We start from the raw sequence: 25,260 nt of genomic DNA, 5'->3' as shown, positions 1-25,260 counted from the left end.
ACACGGTCACTTCCGGTGCAACATTACAACATTTCAAGAAACAGGACTCACAGCTTTTTTTTTTTCTTTTTTTTTTTTAAACACACACTTATATAAGTGTCTATTAGCGAATTGCTTAAACGAATATAATATGTATGCTTAATGACATTTATGTTAATGGCGATATTTACGTTGACATTAAATGTGCTTCTTGTGTTTATGTGGCAATGGGATTTAAAGCCCTGACTTTTGTCTGTCAGGCAAAGCAGTGTCTCCACCAAAAGCTCCACTAAATAAATAATGTATGTCTATGTTAATGAGTAAAACACGGTTAAAGTAGGGCGATGGTCGGAATTTTTATCTGCCAATTGTAGCGAAAGTTGGGGAAGTGGGGAGAGCTGCCTGACACGCGTTCTCGGGGGAGAACAACATAACTTGCTTGGCTTCTGGTTGTCATGATTACCAGTACTGTTTTCATTGATGTCTAGCTAGCTAACTGGTTTGGTAACAGTAATTCGTTATCATGATGTATTGGCACATGTTGAAGTAATATTATTAAACCCAATATGCGAAAATGTCCGACACGCGTAAAAACGAAGATAAGTTGGGAGAAGTGTTAGTTAAGGTAATGTTGTCTAACTTCAGCCAACAATTCTAACTTTCCGACATAATACTTGACGCTTGCTAATTATTCTGACTAGCTAGTTTTTTTTTTGTTTGCTCAAGATGATGTTCGGTAAATTATGACCACAGTGCTTAATTAATTAAAGAAAATGGTTAAATTTTATATAAATTGTTAACATCTCTCTTTATTTTTAAGCCTCTAGACTCTAGAAATTTAGCAAAATTTAGCAAAATTTAGTTAAATTACCAATATACAGAACAAATATTAAGCTAAAAGTTACGGTTGTTGGCTGATTTTAGGAGTTATCCACAGTACATCACAGAACTGTATATTACAGGTTCAAGAGGATTTGAGACAACTCAAATGTAGTCTTGAGACAATTGCTGTCGGTGAGCTGGGCAAAACACTGGACATTCAAGCCCTGGGCAACGCCATTTGCAAGACAGAGAGCAACATCAGGGTAAGGATGTTTGATGCAGAATAAGCAATGATAACAATGAAAATAAATAGACATCAGACAGAGGTGGCTGACCCTTTCTATGTTCTTAAATTGTAAATAGAAACATGCTGAGGATTATCTGAAAACAGTGACTGAGCAGCTGCTGGTTCTTCCAAACATTGAAGACTTACAAAAAAAGACTGTGCAGATTCCCAAATGGTACGTATGAAGAAGCTTACATGTGTTTTTACTGAATAACCACCTGCAGTGGGGAAACTTTCCTTAACTGGTTCACAGGTAGAACTTGTGGAAATATGGTAGAAATATGTTTAGAACTGCATACTGTCTGGTGATGGATATTGTGAGCCTGAAACAAAGACTTTACACAGGAAACCTGCTCTGGAGAGTTTCCCAGATGTGCGTCCACAAAGGGAAGACCTTCCAGGGGCTTCACCTAGGGAAAAGGTAGTTTACTATTCATCTTCAGAATTGAATACTCTGTAGGTAGGTAAGAAAAGAAATTCGACTATTCAGTGGTATAACATGTTAAAACAGGCAAGACACTAGTTGAAGCCACAGCCCCTCACAATAATGCAAGAGAGATAGCATAAGAAAGGTCTTTTTCATGGAGAAAATTACAGCCAGATTATAGTTTAGAACAGACAGGTTTGCTGAAAGGTGATCACCATTAATCTGTTCAATGCCAGAACTCTAGTCACCTCCTTTTTATTTTCTTACGATTATTTAATTTAATTTTTTTTTATTTGTATTTTTATTCTTAGTACACTTGTTTGTTTTATTTTATATTTCAGGGTTAAGCTACAAAGTATGTTTATTCTACAGTTAATGTAGTGTTAATTCCTTGGTGTGTGGTGTTTGATAATGTATTGATCATGTTCATGAAGAAAAATGATCTCTTAACAATGGTCAGATCACATAGAAACACAAAATCACAAAGAAGACAAATAAGACAAGACAAACAAAAGTAGAAAAGGTGTGATAGAGCAGCACGCGAAAAAAATGAAAACACATTAACACTGCTTAGCAGAGATACACTCATTTTATTAGGTACACGTATCAGTTGTCAGTTTATTAGGCACAACAAACAGTCCTTAAATAAATTCTACATCATAAAAACTGCACACTTGAAGCTCCATGAGCAGTTTTTATTGTAACTATTTGACAGAGGTGTTGGTTCTACTTTCTGATCATTTTGGATGCTGCAATTTGTCATGTTGTTGAATTGTACTGTGTTATACAAACTGGTCTTTTATTATTTTGTCCACTCCATTCACACCAATGAGGGTGGACTAAATAACAGTACCACTTCTCTGTATAATGCAATATAGTTCAACAGTACCATAGACTACATCCTCCAAAATTATCATACAGTTCAATCAGCAACATCAAAAACTGAACATTATAACCTTTGTGGAGGTAGGTTTCACTGCAGGACTGTTGTAATAGACTGTATTAATTTTAGCAAGGCAAGTTATACCTAATGATCTGTCAACTAGGTGATTATATACAATTCTGTTTCTACAGTACATCTTGTTGATGACTGATCTTGTTGATCTGTCTCATTCAGCACAAGTCACCAGTAGTGATGCGTTTGCTGTGTAATCCTGCTCACCCAAATAACAGAGCCATTTTGTACCAGAAATGTGGAATATCACTGCCTGATGTCCACAAGAGGAGCACAAATGCAGTGAGTAATCTGACCAGAAATGTAGGTTCATTTAGTTTTTGTAAAACTTGTAAATTGGGAGCATTCATTTTTTATGCCATTCATGCTTTCTATAGAAATTACATCAACCTTAGATTAAGTATTGCAGATAGCAGTTCATTTTCTGTGTGTCTGTCTATAGTAAAGCTTTATATGTTTATTCTTTTACACAGGTCTCTCTTGAAAAAGAGACCATGATCTCAGTGAGACTACCTGTTTAAATAAAGGATTAAATAAAATGTATAAAAGTACTTCCAAAATACAGCATGGGTTTTGGGCCATCTGTATCATGATACTGCAGAAAACAGATAGGTTTACCTGGCACTGATTGGCTTAATCAGCATTGTGTGAACTCATTCAGCAAGGGCTTGAATGTAATGGACGTTCATTTATATTTTAAAGTCCTGCAATCCAACTTTAAAAATGCTACTTGACTCGAGCCAATCATTTAACTGAAGTTAAAGTGGATTTTTTCTCCCATTATCATGTACTGCAATTTGTTGTCGGATTGAGTAGTCTGCATGACAATCATGGAGTGAATGACAGATCATTTAACTGTGGCTTTCTCAAACTAAACACCCAGGAGAATTTGAGCTTATTTGTTGAGGAAACAGGCTACATCTGTTGTATTGGCTTTCTTAGTTATGGAGCAGATTTTCTCATCACACTTAAGTCTTACTGCTGGAAAAGACACCAATCAGTGCATGAAGTCTTAAACTAGAATCAGAATAATGTCCTCCAGTTATTTGCTTTGTGCAGTGAGAAATTGATTCCTGTGTCCTGAGTCTTTGTTGATATTAATTTTAACATAAAGCACATGCCTCAGGAAAGATTTGATTAAGTATTACATGAGGTTCTGCTACTGCTAAGATGAATTGGATATCATTGTTCCTTTCCTTGATACTGTCTCCCTTAATCCCCAGAATAGACAGTTTATGCTGAGTGAAGACTGATGGTACAGGTTTGCATCAAAAGATTCCTCAAGTCTCATCCTCAGAGGAATGGTGACATAAAGGTCACTTGGATTAGTGATGACAGCCAACACTTGTCACAGAAAACAAATTAATCTTTGCAAAGGTCGGCATTAGTTTTAGATATATTTTACACACTTTCTTTTCCAATATGTTTTTGGGAATCTATACGTGACATGAGAAATTGAGGCCAAGACTGTCACTCTGATATAGAAGAGATGGAAGAACTGGCTGCAGAAAGCGGAAAGCAGCAGATTGCAGCACATCAGCATTCTTCTAAAGAAACAGGCGCCTGATTGCTGTGCTATGGGCTACTGGTTTACAGCTGTCTCAGGACAGAAGTGGGTACCTGGTCCAGCATGCCAATAAGACAGCCGTAGCTTCCCCAACTGCTAACCACTGGCTCTCTGCCTGCTGCCTCCTCTTGCAACTCAGGCCAGCTCTTCTCCACTCCGTACCCGTGCCAGGGAATAAGCTTCTGCATTTTAGCAATTTTACAAAAGTTGCGACCTTTTCCCAACACGATGTGAAACAGATGTGTGCCTTTGAGGGGAGATTCTCCCAACACCTGGCTACTACCTGTGGTCTGTCAGAGAGCTCAGTGGTCTGAGGAGAACAAAGGAAAGGACATTAGGTGACAAGTCTGGAGGATCAACAGCACAAACTTTGTGTTTTATGAGTAATGAGACATTTGAATATAGCCATGAAAAGTTGAGTTTACTCCAAATGCATCTTCCTGGTTATCTTAAATTAGGCCATTAAATCTACTTTCAATTTTAAAATTATGACACTAGTGTGCATTAAAATGTATAAGTTACCAGAACAGATTTGCTCTGAGTTGTAATATTTTAAGATGTGTCTTTAGATTTGGCTACTTTGTGAATAATTGCTACAGGAAGTGGTTTAACAGGACATTGTACAACAGCTCTTATAATTCTTAATGAATTTAGAAAATATATTGTTTGGAATATATTGTTTGTAATCATGTATCAGGCCTCTGATTTTATGTATATCAGATGGATAACCTCTGATCTTGTTAACATGTTTGATTCAGGCAAAACGTCACAGAATTATCACTGGCCCTACTGTGAGATTTCAAGCCTTTGGACCAAAGGGTCGTCACAGCCTGGCAATACCTGAAGAGGACACAGGGACAGACACGGGGACAGACACGAGGACAGACACAGGGACAGGTAAACAAACATTTCACCTTCTCATCACTAGTCCCTGATCTCTGGCACACTCCAGACAAATGCTCAGTGATTGTGTGTGGTAGCTTGTTGTTTGTATCACTTTAATCAGACCACCACTTTATATTCAATGGCAAACAAATTGTAATGTATCTTTTTACATTAGATTTATTAAAAAAAAGTTTTTAGCTTACCTATCCTGAAATTTTTATGAACAAGGGCACATACAATGTCTTGAAAGATGTTTTTTTTTTGAAGATGTTATGTCCTTCAGTGCCAGATACAGGTTTGCTTCATCTGTCGATCCAGCACAAGGCTGCTTCTCTTCACCCCAGAGAGGATTCATATTCTTCTAAGATAGGTGAGTGCCTCTCCAAAGACTTTATAGAAGATAATACATTTTACTTGATTTTATGTCTTAGGATATATTTTGGATAAATATTTCAAAATGTGTTCAACTGAAAAATTTATATGATATTGTTGACTGGCAGACATGGTCTTTAATGTTTTGGTAAACAGGAAGAAAAGCTCTGCCCTTGGAAATACTTGGAAGCTAGAAACCTGATAACTTAAGTCCCGCCACTGTTGAACCTACACATCCAGTATTTTGCGAGTGCTTATTGCTAAAACAATAGCAATTATGCAATCTCTCTTCAGTTTTGCTCTTTTGCCTTTTCTTTCATTGTCTTGATTATCTTTTGGTTTTAACCTCTTATTGACTGTGTTGTAGCAGGGACAGCTATTGATATGATGATCGTTGCTAGTGATTAATCACTGATAGAGCACTGATAGTTGAGCCTGTCTGTTTTTGACTTTAGGTGTGATAGGCTTGAAGTCCAGGTGTCATAAGCAGTTGAAATGGAAAACAGAACCTGGATCCACCTGCAAAAAAACAGGCACCAAATGCACACCACTCTGGACCACCAAGACACCGCCTCCCTCCACAACCTCCAAGAGCATGGACCACGGGAGTTTGATGCAAGGCACCAACGATTTTATCCCTAAAAGGCCTCAGGTACAAACAATGATATTTTAATTCTTTTAACTGTTTATTCAAAGTCTCGGTTGCATCTCACTAGTTTCACTGTGTTCTATAGAACCTACCTGTGCCAGTTCCTGTAAACACCAGTAAATATGCCTTTACCATCACAAAGGGAAGGATCAACCCATTGGCAGCTGATTTCTGTCACTTTAAGCAGAGCTTTAGCTTGTGCTGGAGCAGTGTGGTATATGCTCTGGAGGCCCTAGAAAAGCTGCTCAGGGATTTTGCGGTGCCTCTAGCCAAAGTGAGTGGGGAACGGCTAGTGGAGTTTGCTCATGGATGGGAAAATGGTTGGAGAAAGGCACTTCCAGTGATCGACCTCCTCTCAGTGCTTGAAAACTGGGAGGAGGTACAGGGTCTGGTCTTACGCCCAGGTCAGCGCTACAAGGGAGAAGGAGGCATTGAGGCGGCTGCCATCCACATCCAGTCCTGCTGGAGGCGCTATGTAGCCCGGACAGCCTACCTGCGCCACTGCCGGCGCAAGTGGGCGGCAGGGACCATCACCATATCATGGTTGATGCACACTCAGATGCGTCGTGTCAGGAAGGCCCTGCAGGCCCGGCGGTTTAGACAGCTGGAGAATTACCGCAGCAGAGCCCAGGTGATGTTGCTTATATCCAAATGCTGCTTTCTCTCTATCTCTCTCTTACTTAATATTGCTCCCTCTTCTTTTCAAAGCTTGTCTTTCTTTCTCTTTTTCTCAATTTCAGAGTCAGCGATTTATTCATGACTTTTAAATTAAATTACATATGACAAATCCTAAATTTGGATGTACAAGATTCCATCAGATGTTTTTTTAATCAAAATGAAGCCATCTGCATAATCTTTATTTTCTTTATTTATTGTTAAAAAAAATATATAGTTTAGGGTAAAAAGAAAATTATTATGTGTCTACATTTCAGCTTGTTACTGTAAAGTTATATTTCCCATTCAGTCACAAACATCATTGTTTTATGACTTTAAAAAAAGGGACAGAAGAGTGGCAATGCCATGTCAATATGCATGCTGTGTCATTAATCATTGTCTTTAGCTTTAGCTAAAATGTGTTTATATAGTATTTCCAGTTTGAGATTAACAGAGTAGCAGAAAGATGGAGAGAGACAGATGAACAAAGTAAAACTGCAGCCACATGGATAATAAAAGATGACAAATGTATAAACAGTGATTATGAGGGCTAGAGATCAAGGTCAAAACTGATACCCAATTTATTGTGGTGGCCTATTAAAGTACATGTAACAGCAACTTGATACTGTATATAATGACATATATAAATATTATAGCTAGTTTGAATATTTAATGTTAAAAATGTGTTGTGGTGATATTAGATTTTAAAATGAAAACTGACTATAAAGGAAAATTCTTGTTTTGCAACTGCAATTATTGTAAATACAGCAGCATAATGTAAAGATTGTAGTACAGTGGGGCATGTGGAGCTGTTGGTTTTAGTGGGGTATTGATAAGATATAAACCGTATCGTTCATTTAATTCAGTTTGATGTTGCTTTAAATGGCGTAGAAAATTAAATTCTAGATTTGACATTTTCTTGGGGTTTATGCCTTGTTAAACAGTGAAGGCAAATTTACTACATTACTGTTTTTTTTCCTGGATATCACAACTTCTATACCTAACATGTCCAAACAGTTTTAACGTCTTCCCGCCATAGCAGAACCTTAAAAATCTTAATTTCAAGGAATAGAATTTTGTTTCTACTTAGCTCCTCAGAGCTCTATGAGAGCAATATTACAGCACATTTTTCTAGGTGAATAATGCTCTATAAATTTTGTCTCATTCAGTGTAGATGTCGTGTCTGTGCTGTCATCTGGGCTGAACATGTTTTAGAGCACTGACACAATATTAATTAGTGTCTACAAGTTCATTTAGTTTTAACATCCCCGTGTGTGTATACATGCACTAAATGTATGTTCTCACTCTATAAACATTCATACCCTGTTAATTAAGCCTGCTAATCTTCCCCTGGCAGTAGCATCATGTACCTTGCCTATTGAATTAATTGTGAGAAGATGTTTCTAAAGTAAACGCTTAATTTAATTAAGGTGGTATTTTATGCTTGGTTTGCTTCTGTTAGCCCAGAGAGAGATTGGCTTGATGCGTTTTAGCTATGCAGTGATGTGATGATTTGTGTGTGTGTGTGTGTGTGTGTGTGTGTGTGTGTGCGTGTGCGTGTGCGTGTGCATGTGTGTGTACACGCTCAGGCAGTCCCCTCTCTGATCACTCCTTTTCTCCATCCCCAGCATCTGGCAGCCAACTGGAAACACATCCAGTCCTCCAAGAGGACCATTATCCACATCCCTTCATTAGGTAGCTTTCTCTGCCTGCTGCACACACACACACATCTGATCTAGCAGCAGTTGTCCCATGTCTCGCCACTCTACTGCCCCAGTCTGTGGCCCTGGTGGAGGCACTCTGTCTCGTTCAAATGACTCTCTGCAGGAAAGCACTCACAGGATGATGACAGTCCCCATGCCAGGGAACTGAACAATTTAGTCTCAATCGCCATTTAATTTGCAGATTAAGCAAATGAAAAGCCATTATGTTGAATATTTGTAAGAGGCACAAAGGTCTTATTTTACTGCTTGGCAAAAACAAAAACACACACACACACAAAAGCGGAAGAAGCTGCTATGTTTTTGCACAAGACACAGAGTGCAAGCTATGATCCGTTCTCGTTCTAATTTCACCATGGCATTCACATTTAGACTGTAATCAGGCATGTGCATTGTAAATCATTGAGCGATTGTCTAAAATTATTAAGCCTAATTACTAGCAGATGGAATGCTTTATTTGCACTTGGGGTGGCTACAGAGAGTGCTGTGTGAGCAAGGATAATTAGAAAGTTGAACCCCATTGTTGTTAATTAGCATGAATCCAATCATTTAATTACCTTGATTCAGTTGAGGATTCTCTCTCAGGCAGAAATCCAGACAGACATAGAGTAAAATCCTGGAGGTATCACTGGATGTAGCTCAGCGGTGGCTGGACATGGTGCAACAGGACTCCCAGCACACAACAGACACTGCACCTGCTAGTTATTAAGCTAAATTAATCATCGAATTGCACTACTTTGTGATTAGACTTAACTACCCCACCCCCAAATCTAGTAGCACACACATATGAGGGTATTTGTCCAGAGCTACAAATTTTGAATCAAGCCAATTATAGAAGATATGAATCTCTCTTTCTATGTCTTGTGCAAGTGTTTAAGACCTTGTTCTTACAGGATACTCTGAGAGCCAGCGACTGAACTTGAGGGGATTCGATATCTTACAGAACATCCAAATAAACAGGCTGTGTGATATTAGAGGTAAGAGCTTTTCATAGCCTCACCACTGTCTCCGTTTGGTTCACTGTAAACATGTAATTTGTGAAGTCCGCTTTGTATATTTTCAGATGAAAATGTGGAAGTGATTTACATATGCTCCCAGCATCTGGGGGAGGGAATCTTGCACTATTACACCAGCCTCCTGAAGTGTGATGGAGCCACAGACGGGGCTGAGACTGGAACTACTGAGGTCTCATCCTGTGTCAGACGCTTTGTCATCCTTGTACCTGAGGCTGTACATCATTTCGCGGTAAGGTCATCACATTCACATTTTGTGTGCAACTCTAAAGAAAAAGCCTGATAATGGATATTTTCAGCAGGAAATTTCTGTAGAGAAATCAGTTATATTGTGCTGTAGAGATGCTGCAAGGATCTGTAGTTTGTGAATTCTCCTCTAGAGGGTACTAGAGGAGATTGTTACTATAGACCTGTCCTGTGAGAGTTACACTCTGTTAATATTTTTCATTACCTTTTACTACTTCTGAAATTAAACATCTGTGTTGTTTCAGAGTAAACACACTAGAGCTACATTATGTTATACTTAATTAAAATACATTTATTTCATGGTCTCTAGCTAGTGCTGAGTAAATAATTAAATTCCATATTAGTTGGTTTAATTAACCACCCATTCCATGTAACTGCTGCATTTTTATAAATTCTGAACTATTTTAATTACCTCAATACAATAAAATCAAGGTGTTGTTATATTTTCGTTTTACATCCAACCATTCTATTCACCTTTTTACATCTGTTTGCACTAGGTTGAATGTGCAACATGACATGGTCTTCTTCATCTCTTTCTATTGATTTTCCTGCTGTTTTGTTGTTAAACTGTGCCAGACGTGTTGCTGAGATGAATCACTGCTACCCACGGCTGGCAGCGCATTCTGCCAGTGACAGAAGGGATAATTCCATGTGGATCAAATAAATACAGATGTGAAGTAATTAGTTGTATTCCCAAGGAGCTCATTGCTAGCACACATTAAAGATGTGAAGGATAGGGGAGGCTTCCCACAGGCAGCTTTTATCAATTCAACCTGCTGGAATACAGGAGAGGTCAAAACCCTGCTAGCTATTACAATAATAGATCTATTGTGTGTACACAGTGATAAATCAGGTCAAAAAACAACCCTTGGAAGAGACACTGAGAACTCTAAGCTCCAGTAGTAATCTTTCTCCCCTCTTTTCTTCCAGACTCGTAGCATGTGCCTGTCTACCCTCCTAAAGTACAGTCCACACACCCTGAAGCGCATCAGGAACCTGATCCAGGGGAAGCAAGCCTATATTGTGGGTGGAGTGGCCCATGTGGATGACCTGGCAGTAGCTGATGAGCTGGGAGTGCCAATCCTAGGGCCAGAACCTGCTATTGCACAGCTCTACAGCACCAAGTCTGGAGGACGGAGGATCTTCACTGGGGCAGAAGTTGACGTACCCCCTGGTCAAGGAGACATCTACTCACTAAATCAGGTCAGAGATCAAAAACACAAATGCATAGACAGATTCCATTACAACCTGAGGTGCTTCATCAGTAAATGATAACACGGAGGAACCCTTTTTCATTTTCATCTTAACTTTTATTTGTAGTTAATGATATTATTTAGTTTGTAATTCAAATGTCTCTTTTTTGTTTTAGCTTCATGAAACACTGGCTGAGCTTATGACCCAAAACTTTGACGTACAGCGCTGGTTCTTCAAGGTAGACTCTGAACACAGTGGCCGTGGTACAGCATACTGTGATGTATGCCATCTTAGCTGCTATAACTGGGCCCTGCAGGAATACCATCGTTGTGGTCCTGAGCTATGGAAAACAAAATGGATTCAGGTAAAGATTTGATGTTGTGAATGATGTCATTCCCTCCCTGCCATAAACTATAGGACCACTTCTTAAAGGACATTTAATAAACTTATTTTTATACAATATTTCATTGAATTAGCTTAAATTTTAGGTTTGTATTTTTTATTTCCCTTATTACATCTCCCATAATTGATGGTTTTTACTATTATGTCTTTATGACTCGCTCATTTTATAAAAGTGCAATACAAATAAAGTTTATTGCTATTATTATCACACTCATACCAATGAGTGTGATAATAAAACGGCCATTTAAAGTTAACATGGTAACAACTGGATACTTAACAGATAACATTACAGTAACAGCTAGATATTAAGATAGCTGAAAAAAAGGAGTCAGATTCACTTCTGTCACTGAATGAACAAAAGCATGGGTCACAGTGGGGTCAGACAGATGCAATCATTTAGCTTAGAGTAGGATGTCTTAACGTAATAGTCACAATGCTGGTCTCGAAAGAACAGTATTTTGAGCATTGTCCCCAGAGCCACAGAACACTAAATCAATACATAAAATATCTGTTTATACACACAGCCATTATCCATTCTCAGGGGGACACATATCAACTAGTGTCGATGTGTTGGAGGGGAACAAAGCCTGTCCAATTGTGATAATGCCCTAACTCACCTGGCACTGACAATTAAATCACATTACAGACATGGTCAACAGAGCATTTCTTGTGTATATATTTTTCTAAAACTTTTTTGCAGATTAATGTCAGACAGATTTACAGCTGATTTCAATTATATTACAAATGACACTAAACACTTAATTGTAGCTGAAGTTGATACTTTGATCTGCTGTTCTAGCATTACAGCATTGACCTGTCTGTCTTTGTCCATAACACTCACTGGATGGGTCTAAGCTATTTGTAAATTTAACATAATTGTCCAAATACTGTGTGTAGGGTTAAACATGTTACATTGTAATTATTCTATAAAATATCAATATTTGCTTTTTCCTCAAAAAATAAATTCAGATTTAATCTTAAACCAGTTCAAAACAAATAAAATGTACTTAATCGTTGGTAAACCACTCATTTAGTACAGATGCAATCTGTACACAGCTTCTGAGCCCCTGGCTAGTATTTCTCATATGCTTACATAGTAGCCTTTGATTTTCTGTCATGTGTTAATTACCGTATTTTGCCATTTAACTCGGAGCTTTGTGTAGACTAATTACAGGCTAATGATTGTGGGCTTGGAGCACAACGATTTTACTTTTTATTCCATTTGAAAGAACAGCAGTCATCTCAAGCTTCTTATGGCTCACTCTGTTTTGTTCCTATTAGCTTGTTCTTTGATTCACAGTGTATGTGTGATGCGGGGCTGTAATTGTTGTGGCATCGGTGCTGTTAATTATGGCAGAGAGTGGCTGAGCCACAGCCAAGGTCCATAATGGTGGCTGAGGCAGCACAGGAAAGTAAATGGGGTTTGTTTCACCAGCTGGGGTCCCATGGAGAGGGAAGAGTGCCGAGGCCCCCAGTGTAGGCCGACAGCCTCAGGGCTTCTGGGCCATATGGACACAACACTTTAACTGGCCTTTATTCTACACCTTGCTCTTTTAATCAAAGCAAAGCCCACATCCTGTGCTCCTCATTGCATGATTTTTTGTTATGACATTGTTTTCCCCTAAAATGAATTAACCCTTTAAATGTATTACATTGTCCTTCTGCTGTTGTACTAGTTTATATTGAAGATAGCAATTTGGCTCTATATGCTGAAAGATTACAGGGCAATGTTGGTGATTAGATTCAAACATATGAATATTTTATATCAGAGTATCTCCTCGCTGTCATCTCCTCACAGCAGAAACTGTAGATGGATGTTTAAACATGGCAGTATATTTTGAGATATAACCCTCATTAATGTAGCACTTGCTGAAAAGAAGTGGACCTAATTGCAATAGCCATGACAGCTAGTGAATAGGATAGATACTCACAATGCTGAATATTTGCATGCATTTAAGCATTCGGTTAATAGATGTGTAAAGCTATGTTTATGGAAATAGTAGCAAATTAATTAATTATTAATGAAGTACAAATTATCAAATGAAGCATTTTAAATATTAATTCATAATTTAATAGTTATTCACCAAGATTATTGTTTACCAAAAAATAACAAATAAGTGATGATTAAAGTGTATATTATACAAATATGTTTAACAATTCAATGGGATATCCCACACCCTGAGAGTGGAGTAGAGTATATATATACTTGGCCTTAGCCTACACAGACTGAGTGCATATTTTTTGAATTATTGCTTCTTCTGAAGGACTCAGCATGAAGAAGCCTGACTCACAAGAGTACCATGTGGTCTTTCAGAATAATACCAACAATCAGATCCCTTCTGGCGATGCAAAAGAAAGCCTAAAAGGGTGAAAGAAGGAGGATCACATCCACACTATAGGATCTTCCACAGAGGTCTCAGTGCTTCTCTAAATATTGCGAGGCCCACAGCCTCCAGCACAATGTTTCAGCCCCCAGGCCTCTTTTAGCATTTACACGGAGAGAGGTTAAAGACATGTAGATCTGCACCCATGCAACGCCTGAAGGGGGCCATACACACACTTAAGCGCTCACACAGCTTGCATATGGATCATTAGGCACAAGAGGGTAAAAATTACACCTAATAGCGTCAACAGATGGAGTATTTCTTTTTGTCATGCTGTGTACAAACAAATCTTGAGCAACACCTTATTTAGGTTAAGTTTGTCAACGAAATGGGTCATTTGATAATCACTACCACTGAAGAGGTAGAGGGACATTTTATACAGATGTTTTCTGTATAAATATTGTGCAGTCTGTGCATGGAGGAGTTTAAATATATAATGTTACACCTTAACACAGTTAAACAGAATTTAGCTTCATAAGAGTTTTCACACTTTTTTGTTGTGCACTTTTTAGTGTGTTTGTTATGGGGTTCCTTTCATTTTATTGAAGGTCATAAATGCTTTTTGTGCAGTTTTTAAAGAGAAGAAATGCTGCTGCCTCTATTCTAAGATGTTAAATTAAACCAGGGATGAGAGTAATGTGACAGCTTAATGTTTTATTTAATATTATGCATGTAATTAGGCTTGAACTGTAGTAGAATTGAGGTTGAATCTTTGGTGGGTCAGTGTCACAGAAAAGGAATCTTCATACAAAACGTATGACTAGTCAGATTATATCATTCTATTCTCAAGATTTACTGTAGTTTCTCAGTTGTTTCACTATGTAATGGAGAGATGAAATGGCAATCACAGAGGCAGGGCAACATCTATTTTATTTATGACCAGATTGCTTGGCTTTATGTGGACACAAAGTAAAGCTTGAATCCTATCACAGGGTACTGTACGCAGTTTAAGTCCAAATAATTTATTGCAAAATACCTCTCTTTCTTTTCTTCCTGTCCTGCTGTTTCTGTGAACTGCATAGGCAAAGTCCTGGGGTGAGCTTGCTCTGCCGTTGAAAATGACAACCGTTCCCTTACACTTTTTGCCGCACCATTGTGTGCTTTATGGTTTGTATAGGGGGAATCACTGTGTAGCATTTGACCTCGCCTCTTTCAGTACTTGAATATGATGATGGCTGTTACATGACTGGAATATCAACAGCATAATCTCCAGTCCTGTCTCCAGTGAAGCCAGACAGCATATACTCATACAAAGTAAGGCTCTGGATGGAACCATGAAAGAACAAAGATATTATTTCCATTCAGACTTTAGTCAACTCTCAGACCGTTTTCACATATTTTATTGTATATGTCCAAATGAAATTCCTCTCTAATAGTCACATAAAGACATTATTACATACTGAACCCTGTGTTTAAAACAAAACTCAGCACTTGGACCATACAGTCAACATAAGCAGCTAACTGAAATATTCAAAGCTTGAAAACACCAGGGACAATGATGGAAATAAGTCAAAGACAGTGTTGTTCTATTCCTGACCAAATCTGAAAGGTTGTACCTTAAAATATATTGGATAGCTATCAATAAAGCTAAACCTAAAAGCATTGGAAAGAGGAAAAGAGTGTACTTGAGTTGCCAAACTGTTTAAGAGACACCTAAAACAAAAGTTTGAAATTAACAGCGTAATTAAGTGGTGAAACCATTATGGCATTTCCTAGTTACAGAAACGAGAGCAATATCGATCCCAGTCAAGCCCTGATTGATCCCCAGATAGATGGGGTTAGCTTAGGTATTCATCAGCTGCCCAGTGGAGAGAGTTGTTATTGAGGGCAGGTGCTGTCTCTGTGGCTGTAAGTTAAAGCCATTAGACTCCTGAGGCCTTCTGATAATAGGCTGTCACTCACAGATAGACCCTCCCGCAGTATCCATCAGACACTCGCACAGAAATTGAAGCAGCCACCAAAGGTCTCAAGGATAACAAGCCGTCACTGGAGTCATCCGCATAACACAAGGGCATTTCCAATAATGTAGTCAACACCTAGAAAGCTTTGATAATGGAACAAAATAAAGTAGTCAGGATTCATTATTGACTTGTGTTTGAATCAACAAACATTCATGATGTCCTCAGATCTGTCACCAACTCATTTTCAGTAGATTTGCAATGTATTCAACTTCATTTTCTTTCTGCAGGAATCTGTACAGCTCAGATATTTAGATGAAATCCCAGAGTGGCTGGCCCGTTACGCCCGGCCTGCTAAAACCTCCTGCTATCCCAACTGGGCCTGCTTCCTGAAGACCTTCCTCAGGCAAGGTCAGATACCTATTGTCAGGCAGTGAATGCTGTTCACCTACTAATATAGCTGTTTGAATATGCTAACAATCATTTCCTATTTCCTTCCTAGTTCCCAGATGTTGCCTATGTGAATTGACAAATTGAATAATTTTTATGTTACATTTGTCAGTTGATAAACAGCTGTTAGGAGAGTTTCAGATGCTGTATGATGTGTAGCATATTGTGGTTTGTACTGTTCCTCTGCACTCAATGTATGTCCAGGTGGAGTGGTGGAGGCCTACCCCCCTTCAGACAGTGTCACCTGTCTGACAATAGATCTGCTGCTGGAGCCTGGGGGTGAGGTGACCATGCTGTCCTGTGGAGACCAGCTTCACAGCTCCTGTCAGCTGGAAGCTGTAGGCTCCACTGTTCCTCAGACCTCTGTACACCCAGAGACCTTGCACTCCATCGGCATGCGAGTGGGCCAGGCCTGTCTGCAGCGCCTGATCGTAGGTTATGTCTCTGTGGACCTGGCTACCTTTTTGAACCACAACACCATGGAGCAGAAGGTGAGACACAGCTAGGGCAAAACAAGGCCTTAGCTCAGGAGAAATATGACCTGGGCTGTTGCAATACATGGTGTCAAAGCTCCCTATTTCACCATATTGGTGAAAGAGATCAATTTTTAGGTTGGATCAGGGATCCATATAAGCAGATAGGTGCCTCCCATACTGCTCCCCAGGGATCTGGAAAACAGGCAAGGCAAACAGTGGGCACAGGGACCAAATGTGTGACAAGGCCATCTAATAAACTGTCAGGTCTTATTGTGTCGATACACTGATTCCACCATTTAAGGTTTGCCCTTTAACCTTACAATGCCGAGAAATTCAGAGGCACCTATCTTTCAGACAATAGGTCATTCTAAAGTGATTTGGCAGCTTCACAGGGATGCCCTGTCAGTGTTTAACCCCTGCCTGGTTACCTGCAGTGTTCTGCTGAAATTTGTCTCGTTGTTATAGCAAAACAAAGCCATATCTCATTTGTCAGGATTACTTTTTGTTGAAACCTTTTTGATTTATGATATTGGAAATGGACTGGTTTATGATGGTTTAAGCTTGGCTCCTAACACGTGGCTGCATTGACTGCCTATTGATCCAGAGCTGTAAAATGAAATGCTTTGTTTACAATATAGTGAATAAAATACTAATCCTATAAAACAGTGGAGAAAGCACTGGAGCAACTTTACAGTTTTACAAAGGATATGAAAAAAGGCACAAAAAGTGTTCACATTTTTTTCTTTCATAAAAAGCCCACCAAATAGAATTAAACCATTTGTTTTATTCAGGACATTTCAATAAATCTCTAATATTTGTTTTTTCCCTCTTCATTGTTGAAGCTTTATTAATGTTTGCATTCATAATGGATTCCCAATAAAAGAAAAAGAGGTAGACAGTAGCTAAAGGCACATTTGCCACTAGAGGGTAGTATCTTATGGATTAGATGTTAACACAGTGAGAGCAAAGCAGTGTTCAGACAATACAATTTGTGTCTTAAAACTTTAAATATTTTATAATTAACTTTTTTTGTTTAATACATTGGCATTTTTGTTTACTTTAAGATTTTAAATCCAGCCAAATATATTCTTGTTAGCAGAACAGTCTTCATTTGGACTATGTAGTTCACCGTGTTACATTTGTTTCACATTAAAAAAATAAAATAAAAAATTTACGTTTGAGGATTTCATTTAGTCGAATAAGATTTTCCTTCCAGGGACAAACCTGTGACACTCAAATCAGAAAATGTTCTATTTCACATATATAATAGGGACAGAAGCTACCCTTTTCCTTGACTGTTTAGAATGATATAATGACAGCCTTAAAATTAATTTTCAGTCTCAATGTTGACCTGAAATTGAATGTGATTCACTGACAGCATAATTAAGAATCGACTATAAACAGCGTGTGCTTCAATAGAGGCAGGAACATTAAAGACAGATTCTTAACCATCTCCCCACACACACAGCTCAGACAGAAGAGAGCCACATGGGCAAACCTGTCTGGATTTAAACATCAATTTAGATTCAAACCTGTTGCTAAAAGCTGCCTACTTTATTTGATGGGAAGAAGTGGGTCACATATGTTTGCCCTTGCAGTCTTTCCTCACATTGTGGAATGGTGGGGCCCCAGCTGCAGCATCAGGGTTTTTAATGAAAATTCAAGGCAATAGAAAACAGGTGCAATCCAGGCTTACATTTCCCACTGCTTTGTTAAGAGCGACAATAGGACATCGGAGTATGATTTTTAGTGAGTCTAGTGAATGGCTCGGAGGAGTGTGTCCATCACTCAGGCCCAGGTATCTGATGCATAGAGACTTGCATCTATCCAGTGGTAGCTACTGACTGAGTGTAGTAGACTGAGTGCTAAACTGTTGCTCATCATGAATGTTCACTGATTGCAGTTGTTTTGATTGTCTTGATGTGTATAGTTCATAACATTTCATGTGATTATACTCTCTTTTATGGCATTCTTGTATACAGTAGCTTGTATGCATTTTTAAAGCTTATTAAAAATGTTGAAATTACAATATTTACTCCTGCAATTTACAAATCTGGTCCAGATTACAAATACATACATACATACATGTTTTGAACTGAGCTTTTGAGCTATTAATGTATGATTCAATTGACAAAAAACTAATCATGAAGAAAAATTATGACTGAATGATTCATCATTTTGATTATTTTTCAAACAAATGTTGCAATATGCAACAATTTTTTGTCTTTTATCTCTGTAAACTGAATATCTTTGGACTTCACTCATCACTTTGGAAAATGTGATGGGTCCTTTTTCAGTGTTTTCTTACATTTCCTTAAAAAAATGATTAATCGAGAAAATAATTATGAGATTAATCAATAATGAACAGAATAATTTTTTGGCTATGACCTATGTTTCACCATATATTTTAATTGAATACAAAAAAAATATAAAAGACAATTACTGTTTATAGTCAGATGTCCATGTGTTAGTGGAGATAAAGTGCTCAGGTTACAGAGACTGCAGGGTTGAGACAGGCAGCGATTTGCATTCAGTGGCAGGAGCGTTTACTTTGACAAATAGGAACAGCAAAAGGAGGCAGCCGACTGCCACTTAGTTATTAACAACTCCTTCACTAGTGATTTATTTGCCACTTTTGAAGAGAGGGCATAGCTATTAGGTTATTATTGGGAAAATTAGCCCTGTTTAAGCAGAAGGCTACGACCATACCTGACCCCTTAATATACTTATAATGACGCCATTTACCATACATATCTGAACTTCGCTTCTCATCAGACCTGAGCTAAACAAACTAGCCCAGGGCAGACTGAATCCAAGTACGCAGAGAAGAATCTACTTTGTGCACGTGTCACTCCACAACTGAATTACTTAAATCTGTCGAGCACACACCATTAACCGTGTTTTCCTTTCCCCTGCCTCTCAACATGGATAACATTGTAAGGATTAAAAGGTACTGACCCTTCTCTTTATAAGGATTGGTGGGTGAAATACTTTCCATTTGTTCCATTTTTGTGATTAAATTGCAATTATTAAGTTTATAGTGTCTATTTTTCTCTGCTGTGACACAGAGTTCATGATGTCTTGTTTACAGGTGTGGGCTATTGATCTGGACCTCACATACAGTGACCAGCTGGCCATGACCCAGATGCTTCTGATGATGACTAAAGGAACGCTGAATTGCCGCACAGGCTGTTTAGAAGTGCCAATGCCAAGCAGAGAAAAATGCTGTGAACACCAGACTGCAGCCAAAGTACAATTTTATATTTCTTATGATGAATGTTTTGATCATGTAAAATTTTTCTTAAAGATCAGACGTTCGATTTTAAATAGTATATTTGAAGTTGTTTGCAGTGTTTTTTTCTCTCTCGAAATTATGTTGTTAATTTCTGTCGTCAACAAAAAGGAAACCACTAAAGTAAGCTGATACTTTAGAGAATATTATTATAGCACCAATGTAATCTTGGAGCTAGATCAAGTTTTGCTCCTCATTTTTGTTAAATACAACTAAATACTGTAATTATGCACTGAGCTCAATTGGTGTTTAGGTGCTGAATTCATTATCATTTTGATAGATGAGCCTAAATAATCAACACATTAATAATTCATACCATTTTCATTATGCATGTGTATGCATGCTTGAACACCTCATCAACCTGGTGCCAGGCCTTAAACAATAGGCTTCTTTTATTAGCAGTATGCCTGAGTTTACGCTTGTTAATCTGCGACTTGTATTATTTTATCAAACATTCATTTAGTTAGTGGCCTGGTGCTTCAGTACAGCAGTTGAGCCACTGCAGTGGTTAATGGCTTTAGCAGTGGCCATCATTAGGGGCCTGCATATTACAAACACAATTAAATCCCTGTTGGACACTTTTATTGTTGTGTGAGGGTCCTGTGTTTGACAACTGCAAACACACAGCCGTCACAGCGAGTTATGGGCTATCTCCTGAGCTCACGGGCTTAGGCCTGCGCATTTTGTCTCCCAAAGGTGCCAGAGAACCAGGAACATTTTTATCCTCTTGAGCCCTGCCACTTTTAAGTAATCAACCTCTCTAGCGTTACTTATGACACTCACATACACAGAACCCCTCTATTACGGTGATATGTATTGTGTGCTGAGTAGCCTATTGTGCATTCTGTATTGCTTTTGTCTACAATATAATGCAAACATTTGCAGTTCAGAAACTGTCATTTCTTTGATTGGTGTTGTATAATTGAGCACATCTTGTGTTTTGGCGTGTTTTGTTAATTGTTCCTCCGTGCAGTTAATTAAAAAAAGGCTCAACAGTTTACTACATGTGCCCCACACTCATGTTCACTAATCATACTCACTCCCCAAACTCAACAGTGACCCTAAGGACATGTGTATGGGGTTCAGCCATCTCTACTCTACTCATTTTACACACACCACCATCTCTTATACTTAAGCCCCAAATGTAATAGAGCATAAAAGGATTTTGTCCGATTTTAGATTAACAGACGGATTCATGGCATGGTGTCTCTTTCTTGTTTTCTTACCTTTTTACAGCCTCCTGTGGTTAATCGTTATGCAGTTATTGGGAGCCGCTTGTTTCACTCTAACCTTTCCATGTTGTACCATAATGTGTTCTTTAAGATGTGCAAGGCTCATGGCATAAGATTTAACATGAAGGTAAAAACTGTCACAATTAACCTGTTCATGTTTTTGTCATTCTTAAATCTTGTTCCTTTTTTGCAACAGTATACTGAATCATTGATTTATTTTTACACTATTTGATGATGAGCATTCTTCTTTTGACTGTGTGTTTGTGCCTCTTAATTTGCAGAGGAAGCAGGGCACCACCTTTGCTCTTTACGACAACAGTGAGCGATGCAACATTGGAATGATGTAAGTATTTCGTATTGCATCAAATTCATATACATACTCTTATTGATGAACTTTATCTCCAGGAGAAAAAGTTCTGAGCACATTAAGGTTTGTTTTCTATGTTCAAATACACCCAGCGCATGAGAAAACAGTAGAGGATTGGGTGGATAAAAGACTTCTCCGGACTGAGAGTAAAGACAATTCTTTCAGAGGATTAAGATGCCACCTCTGTCTTTGTAAATGTTGTTACAAACTCTGCAAGTTGTTAAGCAGAGGCTTATTTAACATATTTATCACACAAATCCTTTAGCTTACACAGTGCTGTAACAGTTAAATCAAGCTGTGCTCATCCCCCTAAAGACTGAAGATGTTGTCTGCTGAAAGTTTCATTTAACCACCACCATCAGATGAACAAGGTGATTGTTTCTTAGCTGGCAACATGGGGATCATTAGTAAACTCGTTTGTTTGGGCTGTTGTTAATAGAACAGTCTCTGAGGATCTCCAGGGAGCTCTGGTGACCTTTGCTCGGAATCTGTCAGTCATTCATCAGGAAATATCATCCTCTAAAATGCAAGGAGAAACCAATTTCAAGGTACCATGTTAATGACTTAATGATCTCTCCTCATCTATATCATGAAACTTGCATGTTCAGTGAAGCAGCAATGCCTTTTCTAAAGAAAGTGTAACCAGTTAATTTTTAGAAATATATTATAATAGCATGAAAGATTGTACTCACATGGAGTAATTGTGAGTAGTAGTATTAAAAGTAGTAGTAGTTATTTAAATTCACCTGTTTTTTCTTTTGTTTTTTGGAGGAGCTGATCAAGGACATAGACGATGTACTGCAGATGACTGTTCAGAACAAGCTGCGAGCGGTGAAGGATAAACCTGCTGCTTAGACAGCTGCTTCACCGATAAGCTTGCCTTGTTCTTGCCAAGTTAAGTCACCGTGTCTTTGTCAGCTTTAATGTCACAATACGCTGTGAATATGTGAACCCTGGAGATAAATCAATGTTGAGCAAACACAGATTGCCAAATAAATACCTGAAAAGCATCGTCAGAATCTTTTTCTTTTTTTCTCGTTTCTAGTTTCAACAGTCTGAATAAACTGTCCCTTAATACTGGAAAACAAATACAGTAAACTATTCACTATTCCACACAAGGGAATGGGTCAGCTTGTCTGTTCAAGTGTCCATGCTTAACTGCATAAAAGGCTGTTTCATTTTGCACTGTAGAGTATCTTGACTTTGTGCATAGATAAATACTACATAGATACTAGACATGCTGAGAAGTTCCATAATACATTGCCGCTGTAAACCCGTGGCCATACCTTACTTTGGTCAGTTGGGAAAGTGATTGATGCTGGCTATAATCTGATTTTCGAAGGACTTCTTTTGTAAGTTGACTATATTTATTTCTTTACTACTCTATTATAGCTTGTAGTGGGAAATGTAAAATAAAATGTTTTTGGAAATGCAGTGGTCTATTTGTTGAAAATGCAGTCAAATGCTAACTTTTTAGAGTTTTAGCCTGGTGAAAAGTCATTGTGATTTTTTATTGTTGTCTGATTACTTGCATTACAAATAGTAGCACATATTAGTCACTACTGCAAATATTGCATATGAATATTTTATAATAAATGTACACATCCAGTATAACATTTGCAACATTTTACTTCAAGGGTCTGATGAGGTTTGCAGAGTTGAGTTGGCTTGGAAAACTAAAAGCTTCACTGGTTCTTCCTGCAACCCTACATCCAGAGAGGGACATGAACCTGAATGAGACATTTCTCACGGTGATTACTTAATGTTATTTGTTATTTTGCATCGCCAAGTATGTATATAGATTTTGATTTTATATGTTTCTGCATTTATTCACAATTTGACCTAAATGTTTAAGACAGTGATCTACACATCTTAAGTACTTTGTACTTAAAGGAGGATGTGTTGAGGAGGTGTTCACACTTATTACAGCTGCGTTCTGTGCATGAGAAAAGTTTTGAAAGAGGGATTATTTGTAGTAATTTGAGTTAGTGTCTGATAAAGGAGTTTATCTAATGTGTCTTTAAATAATGACAAAACCGGAGGGAATTTTCACACAGCAACGTGAAAACGAAGAATATTTGTATCAGCAACATGTTTTTGTGAGAAAGTTAACTTGTGAATAACTTAAAAAATGTTAACGATGGAAGCTAATTTGTACTTATTGTGGTTTTATAGGATGGCCTGGTCTTGAGTATACTACAGTTTGAACAGTCTCCACGAGACACAGGAAGAATATCCGGTCGGTGAACAGGTGAGTACATATAGTTGCTGGTGGTAGTGGTTAGTTCTGTTGAAGGAGGAACAAGTGTGCAGCGCTGCGTTTCCAACCGGATGACTTTAGCTGGAGTACCAGGTCAGAGCAAGAAGCACTACAGAGCTACTGCAGAGGAGAGCTACTCCTTTCACAGGTCTCTTAGCTGGTTAAGATGAATTGTGCGTGTGTATTCAACATGTGTATCCGGACGTGTAGCTTTGTGTTCAGAAATGTGTGTTAAGCTCGCAAAGAAGGGCGGTCCTGTTTGCTAACTTTAGCTCACGTTAGTTTATGTACTTTGTCTAGTGTGCAGCGTCGTGCTCCTCTTTTCACTGCTTTTAATGGCGTGTTGTACATAAGCAGGTTTAAGGTTCCGGTATATTTCATCTATGGCTTGCCGGAGAGGCATTTGCATGCAGAGCAGGTGATAAAATACAGGGAGCAAAGAACCGCTCTGCTTTGGTGCACAAGTCATGAAGGAGTTTTTGAGGAAGATACACAGCATCTTTCTGAAGATCGCCCTGTTTCCGAGCACATTTGGCCGGACTGGCCCGCGGCCACCTGCCTCAGAGGTGCTGACCTGTCACCTGCTGCAGCGTAAACTCCCGCCTTGGACCTCATACTGTGTCCGCTACAGCTCGGTCCACAATGACCAGTTTGGATTGTCCAACTTTAATTGGAGAGTTCAGGGATCCAACTACCAAATATTGAGAACAGGCTGTTTCCCTTTTATAAAATATCACTGTACCAAAGCACCTCCACAAAACCTGGACTTTGAGGACAAGTTTTTCACCATGCTAAAAGTGATTAATCTAGGTCAGTAAATACATTTAATACTCACTCCTATGAGATACTGATTATAATTAAATTTTAACACTGCAGACACTACATAATCACCCTGTACTTTGTATTGCAGGCATCCCTTGTTTGGCCTATGGCATTGGTTGCTGGATGGTTGTGGGAGCTGCAGAAACAGTGCAGACAAGTGTTGGACCTGTCACAGTCTATTTTGCCTACAAAGAAGATGAAGGCGCACAGTATTAAACACTATTTTGAATGCATCTTCAAGAGAGTATTAGCTAAGTAGCTGCTGTATTTACAACATGTCCCCCAGGTGATGTTCTGTTGACAAAAGTCCCATCCTGTGTCACTAGTGCTTCTATTGTGTGACAGCACAGGGTCATTTGTGTTTAATTATTAAAGATTTAAAGTTGCAATGGAGGAGTCATTTATGCCTGTTATTGCACTGACATACAATACTGGCAGTGTTTATTCAGAAAGCTAACTTTCCATTAAAATTTAATGGAAAGTTTAGGATTTCTCAAAGAATAGACTGTTTGACACAGTGTCTTTTCCTCTGTTTCATTTACAGCCTGCAGTAAAAGTCTGTTTTTACACAGTTAATTGTAAGTTCATTTTTGCAACAAATATAAAATAGTATGCAGAGTGACAGTGCAGGAGACTGCATTGGTTTTTATGCCACTTCAACTTAAGATTGTCAAGATCAACTCTTGAAAAACAGACATTATTTCTTGCAATGCCAATGCTTAATATAATATATAATTTATGTCTTTTGCTTCATTCTGTGCAACAATTACAGGAATCTAAATAACCACAGCTCATTTACTTAAAGGTAAATTAGTGATCACTCTCCATGCAACAGATAGTCAATAGTGTTAGAGGAAAAAACAGTGACAAGACAGGTCTGATAAAATAGGTTTTAATTACAAAAGTG

General features: G+C 38.4%; 2 protein-coding genes across 2 annotated transcripts; both read left to right on the top strand.

The window, feature by feature from the left end:
* The first annotated feature begins 484 nt into the window (after positions 1-484).
* iqch (IQ motif containing H) lies at positions 485-22,179 on the top strand. The gene is made up of 19 exons (XM_022754613.1): positions 485-604; positions 942-1,064; positions 1,165-1,266; positions 2,632-2,751; positions 4,795-4,933; positions 5,749-5,945; positions 6,028-6,573; positions 8,225-8,291; positions 9,211-9,294; positions 9,381-9,562; positions 10,507-10,779; positions 10,946-11,134; positions 15,745-15,865; positions 16,109-16,395; positions 19,472-19,630; positions 20,909-21,031; positions 21,186-21,247; positions 21,711-21,819; positions 22,043-22,179. The coding sequence occupies exons 1-19, from the start codon at positions 554-556 to the stop codon at positions 22,124-22,126; spliced, it is 3,018 nt and encodes a 1,005-aa protein (XP_022610334.1). The 5' UTR covers positions 485-553; the 3' UTR covers positions 22,127-22,179.
* A 1,447-nt stretch (positions 22,180-23,626) lies between these two features.
* On the top strand, positions 23,627-24,740 carry cunh15orf61 (chromosome unknown C15orf61 homolog). The gene is made up of 2 exons (XM_022754689.1): positions 23,627-24,341; positions 24,442-24,740. The coding sequence occupies exons 1-2, from the start codon at positions 23,999-24,001 to the stop codon at positions 24,567-24,569; spliced, it is 471 nt and encodes a 156-aa protein (XP_022610410.1). The 5' UTR covers positions 23,627-23,998; the 3' UTR covers positions 24,570-24,740.
* The last annotated feature ends 520 nt before the right edge of the window (positions 24,741-25,260 follow it).

Source organism: Seriola dumerili, unplaced genomic scaffold, assembly GCF_002260705.1.
Source record: "Seriola dumerili isolate Sdu_G_001 unplaced genomic scaffold, Sdu_1.0 BDQW01000219.1, whole genome shotgun sequence".
In the NCBI taxonomy this organism is placed as follows: Eukaryota; Metazoa; Chordata; class Actinopteri; order Carangiformes; family Carangidae; genus Seriola; species Seriola dumerili.
Note: the sequence above shows the minus strand (reverse complement) of the source record. Positions and strands in the feature narration are given on the sequence as shown.